Source organism: Actinia tenebrosa, unplaced genomic scaffold, assembly GCF_029948245.1.
Source record: "Actinia tenebrosa isolate PJP-AT-01 unplaced genomic scaffold, QUT_ActTen_1.0 PGA_scaffold0__85_contigs__length_37466705, whole genome shotgun sequence".
Taxonomy (NCBI): Eukaryota; Metazoa; Cnidaria; class Anthozoa; order Actiniaria; family Actiniidae; genus Actinia; species Actinia tenebrosa.
This window is the reverse complement of record NW_028292569.1, coordinates 34,987,093-35,009,436: the sequence shown is the minus strand read 5'-3', so window position 1 is coordinate 35,009,436 and position 22,344 is coordinate 34,987,093. Positions and strand designations below refer to the sequence as shown.

General features: G+C 35.1%; 1 protein-coding gene across 1 annotated transcript; it reads right to left on the bottom strand.

Annotated features, from left to right (window-relative positions):
- Window position 1: 1 nt before the first annotated feature.
- On the bottom strand, window positions 2-22,323 carry LOC116296809 (attractin). The gene is made up of 29 exons (XM_031704904.2): window positions 22,089-22,323; window positions 19,566-19,652; window positions 18,871-18,984; window positions 17,325-17,462; window positions 16,337-16,518; window positions 15,514-15,576; window positions 14,985-15,090; window positions 14,707-14,797; window positions 13,949-14,180; window positions 12,738-12,915; window positions 11,903-12,048; window positions 11,515-11,602; window positions 10,997-11,061; window positions 10,662-10,808; window positions 10,249-10,358; window positions 9,062-9,095; window positions 8,770-8,967; window positions 8,170-8,355; window positions 7,877-7,948; window positions 7,408-7,473; window positions 6,898-6,991; window positions 6,214-6,263; window positions 5,923-6,002; window positions 5,492-5,570; window positions 5,219-5,382; window positions 4,663-4,727; window positions 4,113-4,191; window positions 3,585-3,674; window positions 2-3,062 (listed from the first exon to the last, which is right to left on the bottom strand). The coding sequence occupies exons 1-29, from the start codon at window positions 22,280-22,282 to the stop codon at window positions 2,829-2,831; spliced, it is 3,432 nt and encodes a 1,143-aa protein (XP_031560764.1). The 5' UTR covers window positions 22,283-22,323; the 3' UTR covers window positions 2-2,828.
- Window positions 22,324-22,344: the final 21 nt, after the last annotated feature.

Genomic DNA, 22,344 nt, shown 5'->3' with positions numbered 1-22,344 from the left:
ATTCTCAATTTGGTCTATTTTTTATTATAAACAACACTATTTTGATATTTACAATACTATACACTATTGGTAAAGCAAGTCTATTTACTCTTTAGTCACCCATTAAGAAATATTACCAGTGGTTCTAAATAGCACACACAGAATCATACAGTTCAGGAGTGGATACAAGAGTTTCTCTAGATAGGGGGTTTGAATAGGTGAACTAAACCCCCTCTCCCTCAAAAAAACACACACCCTGAACCCAAAAACTCAAAAAGGACTAATGCGTTTACCACTCCGACAGATTAATGCCTATACAGGCCTTGCAACCCAATTGATGAGGCAGCTGGAAGATCCAATTAGAATTTAGAAGTTCATTTTTGTGGAGGGAGGAAAAACTGGAGAACCGGGAGGAAAAACCCTCGAAGCACAGGAGAGAACCAACAAACAAGAGAGAGGTGGCGTTGGTGAGAGGCGGCGCATTAGCAGCGCACACCACCTCGTGCTTCCCACAGGGGAAGGACTGTAGTTTGGTTAACAGAAAAACTCATGTTGAAAAACAAAAGTCAAGATGATCTAATTTGTTGTCATTTATGGGGTTAAATCATGGTTTAGAGATTCAGATAAACCTCCCTTGATCTGGTCTTGCAGTTTGCCGTTTTGGATGTTAAATTAATCATGGCATTGTCAGAATCCAAATTTGTTTCATTGAAACTAAAACCTGTTTTATTGAAACTAAAACCTGTTTTATTGAAACTAAAACCTGTTTTATTGAAACTAAAATCTGTTTTATTGAAACTAAAACCTGTTTCACTGAAACTAAAACCTGTTTTATTGAAACTATGATTCTGTGTGTGCTACTGAGAACAATAATAGTAATTACCAATATTGATATTTATTTTTGCAAGAATATGGTCATAAACAAACAGTATCACATTTTGTTGCTTTCTTATTGAACTTGATGACAATATGCTAGCAACTCCAGGTAATAAAATAAGCAAGCTTAGTAATATTTAACTGTCACCTTTCTCTTTAGTTTTATAATTGATAATGTAATTTCAATCTTGCTGTTAGAAATAATTATACGATGCCATGATATGGCCTTTAAAATTCAATATCTTAAAAAACATTTTATTATAAGCAAAGGAAATAAACATAGATAAAACAGTTTTTGTATGATTGTGAAACCCTTAGGATAGCAATATTCATGGTTGACAAGCATTGACATCGGAAATCTTTGGTAGTTGCCTACCAAAAGACCTCTTTGATTCAGTAGCCAAATGGACCTCTGTCAAAATTGTCTTGAAATGCGAGGCTAGCTAGTCTCCTACGCAGCTGCTATTAGTGTTGTCATGCACCATATCTTTAATAGTGGCTGCGTAGGAGACTAGAGGCTAGCATGAAAACACCAAAAATAAACCACAATTTTTTTCAATGGAATTTGTTGCATTTATTTTGTTTCCATGTTTTAGTTTCACATTTGAAATAATTTTGAGAAGTGTCCATAGAGCTCTGTATGGTTGGCACAATATCAATAGGTGACATCAGTGTGAACATTTCTATACTGTGTGCTCTATTCGTGGTTTGCAATATTAAAATGGTAACAACAAATAACCAAGAATTTCGATAAGTTATCCAAACGTTCAAGACAGATTCTGTTTCTTTCTGTTCATCTTCTCCATAACTAATAGACTTGCAATTTGCTAGCCAATCATAATTCAAATTTTTTAAATATTCCACTGGTAATTGTGGTGCGTGAATGGCACATTAATATTGATGTGTACTTCCATTTTCACAATTGTACTAATTGTTCTAACATGCTGGTATGACCAGAACATAATTTTTTAAAGTGTACAGTTTATAGTGCAAGCCTTTCAAATGAATTACAAAATAATTGTAATTACTTCTTAACTTTTTGGCAATTTTATTAATAAACAAAAAATAAATAAACCATTCAAGCACTTGAACATGATTTTGTTTTTAACAGCTGTAAACTGGAAGTAGTTTCCCTTGTAGCTTTAATGCCTGCCTGTGAATTCCCCTTTCTGACCAGGAATTTCTTGAAAATGTGGATAAAACTGTTATGGGATGAACAAGTCAAAATCCTCGATTAGCCTCTGGAGTGATTGTATTTTTGATTGGAAACGGCAAACATTTAACCTAAACTTTAATGTGCAACTAGAATGTTAGTCTCCATGAAAGGATGAACTGATGTAACGATTCCCAATTTTTTATCAAAAAAATATAAGTAGATTTTCAGCTGAATACTTGGTGACCAAAAATATGTAGTCAACTTATGCATCAACTTTAAACTACCATGGCAGTAATTTCTTCTTTGAAAAATTCATTTTCATCTGCTCCAACTTCAAACTGAATCCCACAAATCCAAAACCTTTTCTCCATCACATGGCCATTTTGTTATAAAATCAGGTTTGTATGTAGTTCCACCATGGCTTATGTCTTTTTAGCCATCAAAATATGTTGCAATGCTTCAATGGCCAAGATGAGTATGCAGTTCCTATTGCTGCAGACCATGTTTGATATGAAATCACACAAGACTGACATCTTGCAATGCTTCTATGCAGGTTCTGATGCTGCAAATACTAAACAATAACCACACAAACGTTTTTGGAAAATCAGTCATGGCGTTTTCCAGTTTCTTGTGCATCTATTTTTCAGTGCAGCAACGATTGCCTAGAATAATTATGACTTAAGATCACACTCCTTTCTTCTGATCCTTTATAACCTTAACCATGAAGCAGTGCTTCTTTGCCAGCCAATGAGCAATGATTCAAATCTGGCTATCGCTATCTATATCCCTGCTGATATCCATATCAGCCAAGCCTTCTTTAAATATTGTAAGTTGTCATAGTAGCTCGTTTTCTATTCTTTTTCCGTCCCATTCGTGTTCTTATTCCTGAGTGAGAATGGCTTCCGTGAGACATTAGCATACTTGCAAAACATATTCCACATTGTCCGACAGGAGGTGCGCCATCCTCACCACTTGGTAGCAGTACTACTACAGTTGTTATGGCAACCTTGTTTTTAACTAGGGGTTCCATAGCGATGGGATTTGGTGAAGACTGTGCATGAAAATAAAAGATTATAGCGGTTTATTGTTTTTTGATTGATGTAATGTAATAGCATTTTACAGGGTTACTAAAAAAAGATATTGTTTAGTTGCAGAAATCATCCATACCCTCCCCACAGGGGAATTTGGAATTTCCAAAAGGTGGGGTCAGAGAAAGGACAAAAATTATAGAGTTTGTATGGGAAAAAAAAGGAATTTCCGAAAGTAGGGGTCTTTTCTTCTTTGAGGGTGGTATGGATAATTATTTCTGGAATTACACATTGCAAAATCTTGTGGGATCGATACATGGACAAACTTCGTAAACAAAAGCTTCAGTTATAAGGAAAGAATATTAATATCTATTGAAAGGTCATAGTTTTTTCACAAATTGGAACAACAAGACAATAAAAATCGAATAAAACATTGTTGCAGCATATTAATATGTGCACTGGGCTTGGCGTGTCCACATTTCAATCCAATGATGCACAATAGGGATGTCAGCAGTGAAAAATGCTATTTATAATAATGTGCTAACCTTGGTGAGTATTTCTATTTCATTTGGAAGCAAGAGATTGATTGTTGCAAAGGGCCGATTTGCCATCCTGTTCCTCTCTGCACGATTTTGCTAAAATTCAAATTAACAAATAGACATCAGTTTTTTATGTGTCTGTCCTCTTATTGACGATAAATTGTGTCATCACATTGTCAAAGTAGTGGGATTCACGAGGCGGACAGACACATAAAAAACTGATGTCTAATTGTTTTAGATAAAAACTTCGCATTTTTAGTGATTAAAACGACCAACAGAAAGAGCATGTGCTTGTTAAAGTCAGCTTTATCTGCCTGTCCTATTATTGATGATAAAAAATATCCAATCAGTGCACGAGAAATTTGTAAGTTATTATAGAAAGAAAAACTTTAGTCAGTGGAATTATTGAAAGACACTTGTACCCCGATACAAACGTCATTTGTAGTTATGAAAATGTCAGTTTAGAAGGATACACACTGAGTTTAGGATACAAATGTCACCGTTTTTGATCAATGATTAATAATAATGGAGTACCCTTGTTAGTAGATAACTGTGGTAACGACTTCTGATCCTCCAGCCAATACTAGCAACACACAGCAAAGACAGAAAGCACCTAAACATCAGTTACATGAATATCATTAGTTAAGAAATAATATAAAATGTGCGCCAATGTCTCTGTACTGTGCTATAGGGCACAGGAGAAGCAAGTTTAGGAACATGACACATAGCCAAGTATTCGTCTTGCTTTTTGAGTGCTCTACAGCTCACAGAGTGTTTATATCACAATACAGAGACATAAACAGCCATTTCAATTGCTTTTATAAAATATTTCAAACCATTTTGCACAAGCATGTCTCTCCTCCAATGTCACCAAGGTAGCCAGCCAAACAGAGTGCTTGCCATATTTCAAATATTTTATATAATTTAATAATATATTAATCAATAATATAAGTTAATAATTTACTTATTAACCATTGTAAACTATTAATAAAGATGACAAAGGAGTGGAATGGTCACTCAAAATAATTGACAGATTGCCTCATATTGGAGTTTATTAACTTCTTGGTAAAGTACTCGTACTTACCCAAAGAAAGTCAGAAAGAATTCTAATAAGTCAATGTTTAAAGACGAAGGCTGAGTAAATACTGCCTAAAAAAATAAAATGTGAAGAAAAATGAATGAGTGAATGAAAAATGAACAAATGAATGAATGAACCAATGAATGAATAAACAAATGAATGAATAAGCAAATGAACAAAAGAATAAATAAATGAATGAACAAATGAATGGGAAAATGAATGAATAAACAAATGAAAAAATGAATGAATGAACAAAAGAATAAATAAATGAATGAACAAATGAATGGGAAATTGAATGAATAAAAAAAATTAAAAAATGAATGAATGAACAAATGAATTAACAAATATATGAGTGAATAAATGAATGCATAAATGAACAAGTGAATGAACAAATGAACTAATAAATGACTGAAAGAATGCTATCCGATGGATACATCTTATCCAGTGGATAAATTTATTGGATATCAGCATCGACTTATCCACTGGATAGCGCTATCCACCCTTCGTACAACCAGGCCATAATGTTTTAATATCTGGTCAATGAATGATAATCCAGACCTACCGTTATCGTTACAGGGGCACTCTTGTCAATATTGTAGATGTATGCTCTAAAGGTCACATATTTCTTGTGGAATGCATATTCTCTTTGAGAAAATTTTTGGTTTAGCTTCCCTAGTCTGTAGCCTTTAAAGATGAGCTTTTCTTTTTGTGTTGATGACCTGAGATCTAAAAACAAAATATAAACCCTTAGGATAGGAGATAGTGATAAATTGCACATTCTGTTTTTACCAAAATGCCCAAAGAATGAATGCATGTCATTGGAGCAGACGCTAACCTTTTATGAGGAAGGTAAGATTAATCTTTGCAGGTGGGCCGTGTGAAATGGCAACCATGAACTCTATATCGTGCTCCTTCTACAGAGATTTAATCAAGAGTAATGAACGATATAAAGCAGGCAATCAATCAATAATGATATCATATAAACATGTCACTACTTACTCACCTACCCTCACATCTACCCAGCTTTTCAATACTCCTGATCTTTCCAAATCTCAATACTTTATGTTAACAAGCCACTCGCTCACCCACTCACTCATTTACCCAACTATTCAATCCCAATCATCTACCCTACTATCAAAACCCCACCAATAAATATGTCAATGAGTCAGTCTCTTACTTGACAACCCACCTATCTTAGACCTATCCATACAGCTCCTACCAACTTATCTAGAATATAAAAATACTCCTAAGAACCTAAGGACTTACCAGTACTGGTTTGAATTCAAGATTAATGTTAGTCTTTCCAGAGAAGTTAAATGATATAGGATCATTGATTTGCAGTCGATCTGAGACGATAGAAAATGATGAACGGCATTAATATCAGTGTGTCAAGAAGAGAGAGAGATAGGGAGATGGGATGCCCTCTGGAATTGTTGTTTCTTAAAGAGTTAGAGGTAAATCCAATCAAAATTAAGGAAAATATTGGGTAGAATGGTTTAACTAAAATTATTGTTTTAAAAATGTAATATTATACTAAATACTTTTTTAGATACTCACAAAAACACAATCCACCATTGGATGCATTTCCATGAAATGGATCGACACACCTGAAACATTGAGTATTTTTTCAATACAGGTGTAAGATAGCAAATATTGATATCAATATAACCATTCAACATTATCTCATGTTGATGTAATATTGATAATCACCAACACCATCATCATCAATACATCATCATCACCATCACCAACAGTATATCATCAACATTACCATCACCATCCCCATCATCATTACCAATACCAACATCATCACTGACCCCAACACTATTACCAACCCAATCACCATCACCACAATCACCAACACCACATCGCTATCACCATCACCATCACCAACGCCACCACATCATCATCATCATTACCATCAGCAACCACATCACCAACCCAATCATCATCACCACCCTCACTATCACCATCACCATCACTATCACTGTCACCACAACATCACAATCACAATCACCAACACCATCACCAACCTAATCATCATATCACCATCACCATAAGTATCACCATCACCATCACCATCACCACAACATTGCCATCACCATCACCATTGCCATCACCATTGCCATTGCCATCACCATTACCATCACCAACACTACCACATCACCATCATCATCATCATCATTACCATCACCAACACCATCAACAACACCATCACCAACACAAATCTCAGCAACTTACTTTTGACAGTGGTGTCCTTGGATGCCTTTGACCAGACAATCGCATTTGCCAGTGACAGGATGACATTCTTTTGCATGTTTATTGCACAAGCATTCTGACAGACAAGAACATTATTGAATATAATTGATAAAAAAGGATCTTTCTCAGACAAATGATAGCATAAAAGACTTTTCTGAATAGCAATATTTTTGTATGATTTCCAATATTTTATACCCTCTCAGTACCTCCCTCTCTACTGAGATAATTTAGATTACTAAAAGGTTGGTAAAGATCATTGTATCACCAAACTAGAATGATCATTTCAAGTTTTCTTAGAATATAATTGTTATGTGAATAAAAGCAGATATTTTTTCAGTATGTAAAACAAAGTCATAAGTTGAAATGTCAGTCGACTTCAGTAATAACAATCTACCTCGCATGTAATTGGTAAGGAAATGATAAACATTCCAGAAACAATAAACATTCCAGTCAGATATATTTTGGGTGTTCACAGTAGAAACATGCATATACCTTTACATTTATCACCATTGGTAGGATCACCATAGAAACCAACAATACAAAACTGACAGTGGTGTCCTGGTGAGTAACATAGGAAACTTATTAGATCATGTAGAAAGATATGGGAAAATTTCAAGATAGATTCTACATCCGTATCTATTTTGGGTAGTTCTATCATAATCAAACCACCTTAAACCTCTTGAAGAGAAAGACGTAAGATTTTCAAGGGTTGAGGAGATTCCATGAGGTCAGATTCTTAGTAATTACTGCTGTTGGAAATTCCAGAAAACATAAATCTTTTAATATATGACATTATTTTTTTAGTTGTGTGATCATTACTGGCAATGGTGTGTTTCGGTAGAAATAAACAGATGATTGAGCATCAAAGACAGTGTTTGTCAGGCACATTGACATAGTCTGTGTAATAACTACATAGATGTATGTATGCAATATCAAGTATAATATCACTGAAAGTGCATACCTCTAGTATTATGTTGACACTTGATACATTTATTTCTGCTATCACAAGAACTGTGACCATTGCACTGGCAGGCTAAAGAAACATATGATTTGCCTTATTAGTGATTACTGACAGATGATTTTTGATACTGCTTGCTGATATTCTAAACCACGACATCCTGCATTATAACACACCTAACAGATGTACAACCTGGACCATACCACACTTAGTACACCCTCAACCCAAAACTACACCTCAAACCATAGCACACCATATTACAACCCACCCCTCAACTCAACCCACAGCATACCAACCTGGACAGTTGATGAAAAACCAGTTTGTACAGGTTTCAGGCATAATACTATTTTTTGATAAAAATGGCCCACTGGATCCTCCATCCAAACAGCGTCCTATTCCTGTACCAGAACCATCGTCACACCAGCCACACCCTGGTAGTTTGTGACAGGAACTGCAAGACTTATGATTCCTGCACTTTACAGCTATATGGGGGAAAAACATAGTTAAGCTGTAAGTTTTTACTTACTTTACTAGCTTTACAATTCCTAACAATTTGCAAACCATTTTCCTATCTTGGGGAAATGAAGCAATGATTTTACGTTGTATGAGTTATCTGAAGCTTCAATATGACTCAAAGCACTGAAAATCCTGTTTCCAAGATCTAGAGCTTTAGTTTCAATTTTTCTCTTTTTGGGGGGGGGGGGGGGGGGGGGGGGAGTGGGGGGGGGGGGGGGGTTGGGGGACATAGGTCAAATTCCCAACTTTCAGATTATCTCCCATCCCCCTCCGACTATGCTTAGTGGACCCAGTAAAAAGTTAGAATCATGCAACTGGCCTATAACTGCAGCCACAACACTTGCAAATTATATGAATATTGCTGTTGGGAATGATCTTACCAGGACACTGTTCTACTTCGGTCACCAACTGATTACACTGACCATATGGGAATGATACAATATAGCTTTTTTCAACAACGCATCGCTTCTGTGCCTCACACCACATGCATTGATTTGACAGTAAATGCCGAGAAGTCTTTGAGAGACATTTCTGGCAGGTTTGGTGGTTCTCGCAATTCAACTTCTGACAGCTCTCACCTAATGAATATAATTTAAGAAAATTTCAAAATCAAGGATAATCAAGGACTTAAGTCACTTTAGTTATGGAAATATTTATCAAAGGTTTAATTACCCTTGCAGTGTGGATTTTGCGATAATTTACAAGCCTGTGAAAACAAGAAAAAACTGTGAGGTTTAATGATAATGTCACTACTGTGGTCTAAAAGAATCTCTATGTTTTTTCTCCTAGCAAATTACAGGTCATAAAAAGTCTGTTTTTCTGTCTTCTCCACGACAAAATGGGAATGGGCACAAATAGTACCCAGGAGTCAACAACCTAATTACGTATGCCAAAATCCAGACCGGAACTGGAATTGGGTTTCCAGACTGAGTTATTTATCAGTACTACATTAGAATACAAACACTATAAGTGTGCAACATAAATACCACTAAATACTGCTAAATAATGCTAATCCTATTGTTTTCTATTGTTTAATTAACACTATTTACTACTAAATAGTGCAAAGTGTTGCACACTTTTAGTGTTTGTACTCTATCAGTATTTTTGGAAGCTCAACCAACTAAATACTCCATGCATGTTGAAACCAGGCCCTCCACTCCCCCTTTCCAGGTATCCCAGTCAACGCTGCGTACAACGTTTAGTTGAGTGTTGAATGAGAGCCAAAGTATATGATGATAGCATTCAAGATGATGATATTATAGTAATAATATAATTGAATTAATATCAATATACCATTTAATATTTGATGGATTAGTAGGTTTAGACTAAAACAATTAGACCTCTGGCCTTTATGGTCTGAGTGAATAGCCTATTGTGTAGTTCCAAAAATTATCCATACCCCCCTCATGGAGGAATATTTTTAAGACACCCCTCTACCCCCACGAAATTCAAATTTTCTTCCATACAAACTCTGTAATTTTTGTTCTTTCCCTGACCCCCCTATACTCTTTGGAAATTCCAAATTCCTCTGTGGGGTAGGTATGGATGATTTCTGGAACTACACATTTTGCCTTTGGCCTCATGGGCTATTGACTTGTCGACCCTTTGGATTTCATCTTTAATATTTCCCCTATATCGTATGTCCATACCCCACCCACAGAGGAAATTGGAAATTCTGGAGGGGAGGGCGGTCAGAGAAAGAACAAAATTACAGAGTGTTTATGGAAGAATATTGGAAGTTTCTAGATAGGGGTGGGTGGGGGGTACTTTTACAAATTTCCTCTGTGGTGGGGGTATGGATATTTTCTGGAACTACACATTACACTATAATTACAGTCACAAGTAGTAGCAAGCCTCACCTGAGATTTATTGCAGAAATCTTCTTTTTCCTTACATTTGTTATCACACCACTTGCACTGCAATCCTTGAGAGTTACATTCATTACATGTTCCTGAAGCATTGCACAAATCTGCCATAGAAAAAAATATATTTCAAATTGAAACTCTTGGTGCAAAATGCAATCACTTTTAGCTAAAGATGAATCACATCCAATGTGTGGAATATTTAAAAAAGAAATAATCAGAGAATAGTCTCTTTTACAGTTCCCTGCACCATCTTGAAAGGATGGTGAGCTTGCAATGATAAAGAACTTTTTCAACACCTTGAAAATTATTCACATCTCTATCACTGCCAGCTCATCGTTCATCTCGCTTCAATGCAAAGGCTACCTTTCAAGATGGCACAGGGAACTGTGAAAGGGACTATTGCTTACTTTTACATCTTGGTCTTTCAAAGGAATCATTGCTGATAAAACCTTCAGACGGGCTAACACAATGATTGCTTAGAGGATCCCAAAAACAGCCAGACAAAGAGTGGGCTGCAAGACAAGTAGTTCTGTTCTTCCATGCAGAACAGTCACCTACAACAGAGAACATAGGGTTTTACTATTTATGAATGATGTTAATTTTTTTCCAGTAATTATAATTATAATCATTGTTGTAGGCATCTTAAAAATATACAAATGATGCCAACCAAACTACAGTACGACAATTCCTAATTTAGAGCTGTGACATGGAAGTATATGTGATAAGGGCTATTCCACTATACCTAGTGAGTAGCTCAGCAAGTCATTTATCATCTCTCCATTGAATCCACCAAATATGAACATTTTTCTGGCAGAAAACAAACGAATGGTAAGTAACCATAAATAATAGATTTTAGGGGGAAGATTCTGAACAGTGAAATATACAAGCACCATTTTTGTGGAGGTGTGAAAGACCCATAGGTTGTATTTGTAATAACTGGAAAACTGTTCTTGTTTTTGTACTTGTACTTTTAATAGCCAATGGTGCCGACTAACAAAGCTGTGGTCCTTTTTCCATTATTGAATTGGAATTTAGGAGTTGATTTTTTTTGCCAGGCAGGACTTGAAGCGGGGTCACATTGATGAAAGGTGAGCGCTCTCACTGCTATGCCACCCATGCTTGCCAAAAGCAAGGTTTCCTGAAAGGCCTTTAAGGATTAAACATTTTGGGGAACATACCAAAATATCCTGTTAAATATAACACTAGGATCACCGACAAGGAAGAAGACATTTATTGGCTTAGTTAAAAGGTAAAAAAAACCTGTTATAAATGAAGCCTGATTGGCCAAGGCTTCCATGAGAGGTGATTGGCAGTGCTGATTTGGGCATGGTCATCCACTTGCCACAAACTGAAGTGAGATGACAAAAGAAGTTATACAAGTACAAGGAAATGGAGACAGTAATGAAGGGAATGAAGAGACAGAAAGGCAGACAGACAGACAGAAAAAGAACAGGTGATAAGTATGTGAGAGGAAGGAAGAAAGGAAGGAAAGAAGGGAGAGAGAGAAGGAGATGGGGACAATAAGTAAGAAAGGGAAGGATGGATGGAAGGGAGATAGAAAAGGGAAGGAAGAAAGAAGAAATGAATGGGAAAAAGAAGCACATCAGTTTGTATATTCAAGATTCCCTATAAATTACTTAACACTTACTTAAATCATAGGCTAGAAAAACGGAGTCAAAACATGTAGCAGCTGATGAAGATATTGCAGTATTACCACCATAGACCAACATAAGGTGACCAATCAAAACTGCTGAATGTAAATACTGCGCTACACTGCTGCTCTCTAGCTTGGTCCTACAAAATTAAGCATTAAACAGGAGTGGTAAGGGGTATTTGCTCTAACTTTTGATTTTTTTAAAATAAATATTTGTGATCTGTGATAAGGAAAAACTATTTTCCATGATTTGTGATTCTAACATGTTCTAAAATTTGTGAATCGTAAATGCATGACATTAATTTCCATGAACTATGATCATACTTTGAAAATTGTTGTGAACTGTGGAGAAATCCCTACTTATTGCCCCTCTTTAGGCAACAAAATGGTGTTATTTCTCTACCATTACTGAAATAATTTAGAAAATTTCTTTCTCATTCAAATTTGTATTACGGTAACCTGAGAATAGTAAGACAATAGACCTTATTCATGGTGTGACAATGTTTTCCCAATTCAGGGTGACGAACCTCCAGGGGATTCATTTTCTTTTGTTTTTACTCTTCTAAAAATTCATGAGTATCCTGAAGGATACGAAAGGAATAACGATGATATTCCGATGAGTTTCAAAACAATAGCTCCGCATTCCCCCAGAGGTTTGTCACACTGAATTGGAAAAACATTGTCATACCACAAATAAGGTCTATTGGTGCTGATTAACTGAACAAAAGAAAGTGTTCCAGGGATTCTAGTAGCTGTAGTTAATGGTGCCATAATACAAATGTCCCATAAACAATTTTTTAAACAATGAAAACAGCCCTAATGCACTTACCACTGGTGTGTGACAGGGTTATAGCTATGTAAATCATCTGATACTCCTTTATCAGCTATGCTACTAGAAGTGCCAGCATATACATATATTAAACCAGAGATAGGATCATATACACTACTGTGTCCATATGTTCCTTTCCTTGATAAGGTGTGTCTATAGATTATCCATTTATCAGTTACTGCAAAAAAATTTTTTTTTTAATGTTTAGAAAATTCTTTAAAAAGTCTTGGTAATTAGTATAGGTAATAGGACTACATGCTGTCCAATTTGGAAATAATTGAATGAAAAAAATTCTGAGGACTGACAAAATTGGGAGAGGCCGATAGGCCGAGTCTAATTTGGCAGTCAGAGGAATTTTTTGAATTCAATTATTTCCAAATTTGACAAACATGTCCTATTGCAGATTAATTATATCATCTCAAACTATACTAGACCAATTCTATAAGTCATAGTTTTCCCTCAAAAGAATGCGAATGGAAATGATCCAAATTAATCTTTAATTTGTACAGGAAAGAGAATCTGAAAATAATACAATAGTTGCTTATATGGGATTATAGAGTGGTGATACAATTAAATACAAAATAAAGCAACTTCAAGATCAAGAGACTAATATTATACTAATTATGCAAGATTCCATGAAAATACTTTATTTACTTATTTAACAGTAAATGGTTTGAACCCAGGTGTTGAAGTTTGTTGTGAAATAATAATTATCGTCTGGGTGGGTATAGTCTTGAGAAAGACTGTTGTTGGTGGTGACTGACGTTTCGACAACTTGAGTGGAAGTCATCTTCTGAGTCCAGTGAGAAAACATGACACGGCACGTTAGACTTATGGATTTCATATTTGACATTAATTTGGGAAAATCATTTATTCAAGGGAAGCCCTTATTTAAAAAAAAGTGTTTGCCATATACATAATGTGTAACCAATCATTCAATACAAACTGAATACAAATGTTTAAATAATACAAAGTACCATAATACTTTTTTGGTATGGATAAAAGCGACACTTATTTGGGGTGGCACTCATTCATGAGCAGCAAACAGAATTTTGGTCTTAGTTGTGGCACTTATTTAAGGAAGGTATTTAATCGGAGATGGAGCTTAAACAAGTAAAATGGTATAAATACTCACAAGTGAATTGAACCTAAGTGCCAATGGGGTGAGTGAGAGGTGGGTGATCTGCTATTACGCTACCTTAGTTACTCACCTAAATCGAATTCTTGTACATATGGAGTATAGCCATATTGTGGACCATACCCAAAGAACACTATCATTTTATTATTTACAAGAGTAGCCGAGTGACCAGATACTGCAATGGGGAGCGAACTATCTAATGAAAACTTAACCCTCTTCCATCCTTTAGTTATTATGTTAAAGTGCCAAAGGTCTCTGAGCGTATGACCATCAAGAGAAACTCCTCCAAATATGATAATAGAATTCTGAAAGTCAAAAATTAGTCACTAGTTTGATTACAGATAACAAAATAAAGCTGTTTTTTTTAATGAATCACTTTAACAGATCTAATCAGTGTTTTCCAATTACGTAATTCCCTTGAGTATTATTTCTTTCATTTATCAACCAATAAAGCTTGAAGGATAATGTTGATGAGAATCTTATCCTAAAGGGAATGAAGTGTGGTCTGAAATGGGAAACATGGTACATTCTCTTTCCCATTTCCCATCTCATTGAAGTGTATGCCATACTATTCTATGCTATTTTTTATTCTATTTATTCCATCCCATCCTATTTTTTTCCATTTCCTTTTTATCATTTTCTATTCCACCACATCTCTTTCTTTATTTCACTCCATTCCATCGTACTCCATTCTATATTTTATTGCACTCTGTTTGATCTTATCCATTCTATTTCATCCTATTAATAATTCTTTCATTTATTCCCTTCCATTCTCTTCCATTTTATAGTGCTTTCCCCCCTCATTTCTCATCATTAAGGTATAGTACTTACATTACATGCAACAAGTGAGTGTCCATATCTTCTGCTTGGACCTTCACCTGAATAACTAACTATTTCCCAATTATTTGTAGAAAAACTATACCTAGAAAAATAGAATTAAAAAGACACTGAAATATTCTTGCATATTTTTAAAGATATGTAAATTCTAACAATTAATGTTGAAAAAGAGAGACCTATGAAAAATATGCATTAAAAAACCATACTTTTTTACAGGGCTTGCTTTGTCAACAACAATTATTAGGATTTGCCAAAAGTAAAGTTCAACCTACCTAATAAGATCATTAAATGGCCTACTGGTCAATGAGTAACCCCCAAACACCCATAACCAGTCTCCTAGCAACCCAGCTGCATGAGATGCTCGTCCTTGAATAATATCTGAGAAACAAATGCATTAATAAGGATAAAATGTATTATTATTTACTAAGTTTGTTTAAGATAGTATTTCAGTAAAATAATTGTTAAAGGGTTTCGGCAATAGATAGAGCCGAAACACTATGTCTGTGAAACAGTACTATATATATCTAATCTGATCTGCATAGTTTATCTAGCAACACGTGCAGCTAATTATTAAAAGACTCGGAAAAAATGCAAAATGTTTTTTGTTTAGGTTTGTGGCACTGGTTGAAGTCCCGTGAAGCCGGTAAGGTTTTTCAAAGGACTGTATACCTCATGTGTCTATAGGTGACTCTGTGGAAAATATCCATACCCCTAGCAAGGGCGGCATTTTGGAAATCTGAAGGAACAGGGTCTTCATCATTTTTTTGTGTGTACACTTCTCTAAATTAGTGTAATACATACCTTGGTTTCCAGCAGTATGCTTACTCCAGAAGCCATAATTGCTGGTACTATTACATGATGGACCTAAAAATAGAACATTACATGCGAATATGTTGGTATGAATGAGCAAAGGTAGAAATATTGTGAGTAATTTGAGTGTTTTCACTGCTTTAATAATAACTGGATTTATTCATTTATTTTCAATGCTGATATTAGACACAAAACATGTATACAGCTCATAAGGTAGATGATGAGATGAAATGCAGGAGCAACCTCAAAGCACAGGGCAGGACCATTTGAAAAAAATAGATGGCCTCGTGTAACATGGTGCACTCAGCAACACAAATAGATAGCTACAATGTTGTGAGTTTTGAAGGTCATTCAAAAAACTGAAATATGTCGTTGCAACACAATGTTGTTAAAAAATGTAACTGGCAGTGAGTGAAATGCTTTTCACACAACGTTTGAAAAGTCATCATTGTGAATCATTAGCTGTTAACAGCTGTGAGCTGTTAATATGATGTCATTACTGTAACACCTCATAATGGACACCCCATAATGCCTTGCCATCCAAGATGGCTGCCATATTGTCAAAGTAGTCCATTGGTCTATTGTATCAATGCTACCGACAATATTTCTTTTTATGTTTGCTATAGGATAGCCATTTCTGAGTTCCATAAACATGATACATATAACAATATAAAAAAGAAAAGAATTTTGTACTAAAACAACAGAATTTTGTACTAAAGCCAGAGCACAATACAATATGTTCACTATCTCAGCAAAGGTCTGGTGACGTCTGTATGCAACCTGGCTAGAGCTAAGCAAATGCGTACATACATACCTGAATATCCAGGTTGACAGTCACATGACAATGTCGTAGCATTACATGTACCATGAACACAAGAGTATGTACATGTTGATACATTACACGTAGGCCCACTCCATCCTGGCTTACATGTGCATGTTCCAAGAGAGTTGCAGTTGCCATGGAAACTGCATGTTGATGGGCATTCTCTTAAAACACTGTTAGGAAAACGTAAAGTCAAAGTTCATGTCACGCTCAAAAATCTATACGATCAAACTGTGTCTTACAGACACCCACTTAATATAGAGTCATCACTATTTAACAGACACTTGTCACATGCTGAATATAACCAATTAGCACATACTAACTTGTGTACTTCCTAAGAATATGCACGCTCATTGGTTAATTGGAGGTGAATAGTGTACGATATTCACCTCTGAATCTCGGAATATTGAGTCAGCAACGAAATGTCCATTCCTATCAATGCTAAAAAGGCAACCAAGTGTGGCCTAAAAGTTGAATTTAATTTTTTTGCTGGTCAATTTTCACAGGCTTTATGACACCTCAGTTTTGCAGTGATGTCATTTCTACGTCACTATTTCAGATCAGTTGAAAGACAAAAGCTAGAGTAAGCATTGGTAGTTTAAAAAATAGACATCAGTTTTTTATGTGTCTGTTCTCTTATTGATGATAAATTGCGTCATCACATTGTCAAAGTAGTGTGGATCCATGAGGCGTAGCTGAGTCCGAGTGGCTCTGCATTCCACTTTGACAATGTGATGCCAAAAGTTATCGTCAATAAGAGGACAGACACATAAAAAACTGATGACTAATTGTTTTTTACAATAACAAAAACAATAAAAACTTCTCATTTTTAGCAATCAAAACAACCAACAGAAAGAGCGTGCTCTCATTGACATCAGCCTTATCTGTCTGTACTCTTATTGATGATAAAAAATAACCAATCAGTGTGCGAGAAATTTGTAAGTTATTGTAAAATAATGCATTTTTGGTTGTGACTCACCTATATTTGATTCTAAATCCATTATCTTTAATATGTTTATCACTGTAGAAACAGATGTATACTGTATTTGATGAAGACCTTAGTGTTCTGATTGGACTTTTTAATGTTTCAATGCTGCTGTTGTCTCTTAAAACACCACTGTTGATAAATGGGAGATTTTGAATGATTTTATAAATAATGAAAAACATGAGGATGGAATGAATGATTGGTTCAATTCAAGAAAGGAAGGAAGGAAGCAGGAAGTAATTAATGGATAAAAACGGAATGAAAAAAATGAATGAAAACTACAAGGCATAAATTGAAAAATATGAAAATGAAAAAGGATAGATGAACGAACAAATGAATGAATGAATGATAAAAGAATATTTAAGAGGTAGATTTTCTTGGCTAATTCATTATTAAGTATATTAATTATTACACTATTAAATGTTATACTGCTTCACCTCAAATATTGCTACAGCAACATTCAAACCACCTCAAGTGTGAAAACGTAGCTGGTTATTAATGACTTTATTTTTGGATTCTTTAACCACCGCAAGTGTTAACATGCAGAGGTAATTAATGACTTTCTTTTTGGATTCTTGATTTTTTTATTCCATTCAAACATTCATCATTTAAAACAAAAGTCTTTTTTATATGTTTTGTTTTCATTAATAAATGTTTGAATCAAATAATGAAATCAAGAATCCAAAAATAAAGTCATTAATAACATCTACATGTTCATGCTTGAGGTGTTTGACTATAGTCATCAAAGTTTCAAAAAGTTTATTTATTTCCACACAAAAATGAAGTAAACTATAATATTATAAGATTAATAATGAAAAATACACCAAAACAGGTAGAGCGTGGATTTGACTCGTCAAAAAGCACTTGTTTTACTCTACATTCCTAAAGCTCCATGCATACATTCCTGAGCACTCAGGAATGTGTGAACGAGACATTACGAATGTGAAGGAAAACAAGTGCTTCTTGATGATTCAAACCCACACTCTACCTGTTTTAATACAAAGGGTGCAAGAGAAAAACCCTATGCATGGGTTAAACAAAGCTCTTGCAGCCTCTTAACAATGAAAGAGAATACTTAATATACAAACTGGAAGAGATGACAATTTTTCTTTCTCAAACTCATTACTAATTCATGAGGAAAACACAACAGAAATCACCACCATGAAGAGTGTTGTAAATCTGATACAAAATTGTGTTCATTTGCATAAACTTTAAGTTGGATTTTCTTCGCCAGATTCACATTAATTTTGAAAATTTTAGTGAAACACAAAGGAACTAACCTAGACGTTTGACAAGCAATCTACAGTATTCATGTCCGTGTTGTATCCAATATACAAACTCTCGGCTATGCCACAAGTTAGTATATCTGATACAACACAACCACTCATACTGCATATGTTACTTATAAATTTAAATAGTAAGAATAAACATGCTTAAAAATTTATTAGAAAGTACAAGATTAGTTCCCAAATGAATCTGTAGTTGTTACTAAATGCATTAATGATAAAATCTAGGCTCAAAATTAGTTTGATTCAATTACCTGTATGCTGCTAGCAAAGGTGCTTGTACTGAGGAACCATCGTACACATATAAATTGTCCCAGCTACACTCTGTAGCAAACTGTTCTAAGCTAAGCTCTATGCTTGAATTGGGGCTGCCAACAAAGACAACAAAAGTCTTGATCAATATAATTCTATCAATGATAGAACTGTTAGAAAATTCTTACAGTGTGACTACTTTAACCGGGGCCACCTAGAAAGCAAGAACCAATCAAATCATAGAATGAAAACAATACCATTTTTGGGTAGTGGAGCCAATCAGAAAGCAACAGAAAACGACAGAATTTCAACACATCTTTTTTATAACCATGAGAAAATTACGTTGCAGTAGTAGCACTGTAGAAATAACAATGTAAGAGGAAGAAGATTGTGATTGTGTGACTTGACCATACATTGTGGGCGACTTGACCACGACTCTCGGCGACTTGACTCCAGGTGACTTGACTTTGGGCGACTTGACTCTCGGGCGACTTGACCGGATAATGTATAGATACCCTGCAGCTTATAACCTGCTTGATTCATAAAATCCTCTAACCCTCAAAACCTTCACTGATCGTATTTGAATTAATCATGTGGAGTTTTGTTTGTTAGACTTTCCTTTACTCCTTGCACCAGACTAAACAGATGTTCTACTTATGATCATATCCTTAATGTAGATTTTATGACAGATACTCACCTTTTGGACTCTATGAGCCACATGCATGTAGATGACACTTCATATTCTCCTGGGCCATCAGTAATAACTCCGCTATCAGCTGTAAGCCTGATATAAAAAAAAACCATTACGTATTAAAAATAAAGGCCTTTTTTAGAGATAAGTGAGTTTGATAAGAAAAGTGTAGAAAACGTCTGCACATCGTCTACGTTTATGAATATCCAAATTAGTCAAAATGTCATTGCCATTGTTTCAGCCAATCAAAAGTAAGATAGGGAGTAAAATGACTGTATAATAATCATATTACTGTCTACACTTTATAACCCACTGTCATTCATAATTAAAGCTAATAATTATTATTGGAAGGAAACACATTGGAGTGTTTTATCCTGTGAAAATATTTATTATTATTATTGGCATATATGTAATAGGACTCCATGCTGTCCAATTAAGAAATATTCAGACAAGGAAAATTCCGAGGACTGACAAAATTGAATGAAGTCGTAGGCCAAGTCCAATTTGGCAGTCAGAGGAATTTTTCAAGTCTAATTATTTCTTGATTGGGGAGCATGAAATTCCCATTACCTATTAATTATTTAGCTGCCTAATTAATCCCATATCAACAAGACCTGTCAAATTAAGAAAATAATTGGACAGTTACCTATATGGGTTCAATGAGAAGCTGTATAATTATTATTATTATCAATATTATCATGGACACTACCAACCACTATGATCATCATTGCCACTATCACAAATACTATCTTAACCATTACCTATTACTAAGTATCATGTTCATTGACATTACTATCATTATAATTTAAACCCTATTCTACTTTAACCTTCATCTAGATTATAATCATCTGCAATTTAACCCCACTTAAATGAATACTTCTTAAATATAGAGATCCTGTTATTGTCCTTGTATTAGCTAAGTTGTAACTGTATAATTATTTATTACTATTTATCAGTATTGCCACCACTATTACCATTACTACTGTCATCATCATCTAAACCAAACCACCATCTATTACATTGATTTAACCTTAACATTTTCCAATATCAGACCACATGCCATTCCATTGAGTATTCCCTTGAAATTGCTGAAATTCATACCCTGTTCCAGAGCAAGATCACTGAAAATCATGCCCTGTTCCGGTGTTGCGAAAATGGATACCCTGTTCCAGAGAGGAGAGAGAGTGATTTCACATACCCTGTCCCAGAGCGAGCGCAACTTTATATACCCTGTTCCAGAGTAAAATCGCTGAAAACCATACCCTGTTTGGCAGCACGTACCAGTATATGGAATGTAGGTGAGTAACCCCCTCCCCCCGGGTATTCCCTAGCCTAGATTTTGCTATAGCTGACGACAGAATGATGATATTGGAGGTTATAAGAATTGTATAAAAATAATATTTCTATAAATGATAATTTTAGAAATTGTTTCTAAAACAGAAACATGAAACTCAACCTCTCTAACTGATAATAAACTTTTTTGTCCAAGGCATTAATTAACCATTAACATAAACTTTATAAACATATTTTATAAACAGTCAATTTCGAGGTCTATAAAGCTTGTGTTACTGTCAATAATTCATGTTTTGTCTGGAATTCAAAAGATAAAAAATATACACCCATACAAAATGATATGGTCAAAGGAAATTAGTACAGTACAGGAAATAAAAGACAAAGGCATAAGAGAAAGAAAATTTAAGGATTACGAATAAGCTCTAAATAACAAACTGTTGATGTCAGTAAAAAAAAATGTGCTGAAGCGCCAATGCTCTTATTGAAAAACCTAAAGGCATTTCTAGAATTTCATCACTTTGAGAATAAGGATCGTCAAACAGACCTTTTCTGTCGACGTTCATTCATATACCATATGGCTGACAGTCTTAATTGAATATAACAAACAGTATAAGGGAGCACAAGGTTTTCATTTGCTTTCTTATTATCACAACACGACATTCACGGCGTGTTGAATGTGCAGGAAAAGTCAACATATTTTCCCCTCGTTCGTTATACTTAACGCTTCCGTAAATATTCAAAATAGGAAAAGGAGAACAAACCCTCTTTCTTAATAAACAATATCCTATGTTTTTAATTGTGAAAAAAAAAAAGAGATAAAACTGCTATGCTTTTGATGTAATTTCCTTTGTGAAGAAATCAAGAAGATTAACTACGTTGCCCTAGTTTTACACCTTTACAACGACAAAAATAATATATTAAAGTAGTCAGACATTCTTTCAAAGACTCTAAAGAGTTAGGCACGCCTTCTGTGCTTTTAAAATGAGGTCGAAGCCCAAGTCATGGGGTTTACGTTAAGGATTTTATGAATGCAGAATAAAATGTTCAAAACATAATCAGTATTGGCCGGGGTATTGGTGACCTGTAATATTGCGAGTCGTTGCTCGAAGCTCAATAAAGAAATTATTAGGTTTCTTCTTTTCATTAAAGCGGCATACTTATTTTTTCAATGGAGATTTATTTCAATTTACTGATGATAGTTTCTTTCTGTGAAAAATTTAGGCCAAAGTAACCAACCTTTGCCGACAGAACTGGCAGCGTTCTCCAAACCATCCGTCTTTGCAAACACAAGCGCCCGTCAAACCGTCGCAATGGCCCCTCCAGCAAGTGCATTTGCTTTTGCTTTTACCCTCCAAAAGAATCACGAGAGATAATATACAGACTATTACTACAAGAAAGGTGGTTTTTCTCGATCTACAAACCACAAACATGGCGACATGGCTTCCCTTGTCGTTGGATGGTGTTGTCTGGCTGACCCGCGGGATTTTCGCGG

Bases quoted from the DNA above. Each gene is read 5' to 3' on its own strand.
- LOC116296809 (XM_031704904.2), bottom strand. From the start codon at position 22,282: ATGTTTGTGGTTTGTAGATCGAGAAAAACCACCTTTCTTGTAGTAATA. The intron at 15,577-16,336 runs GTATGTATGTAC...TTCTATTTTTAG, and splicing joins CTGTCAACCTGGATATTCAG to GTCCATCATGTAATAGTACC. The intron at 15,091-15,513 runs GTATGTATTACA...TTTGTTTCTCAG, and splicing joins GCATACTGCTGGAAACCAAG to ATATTATTCAAGGACGAGCA.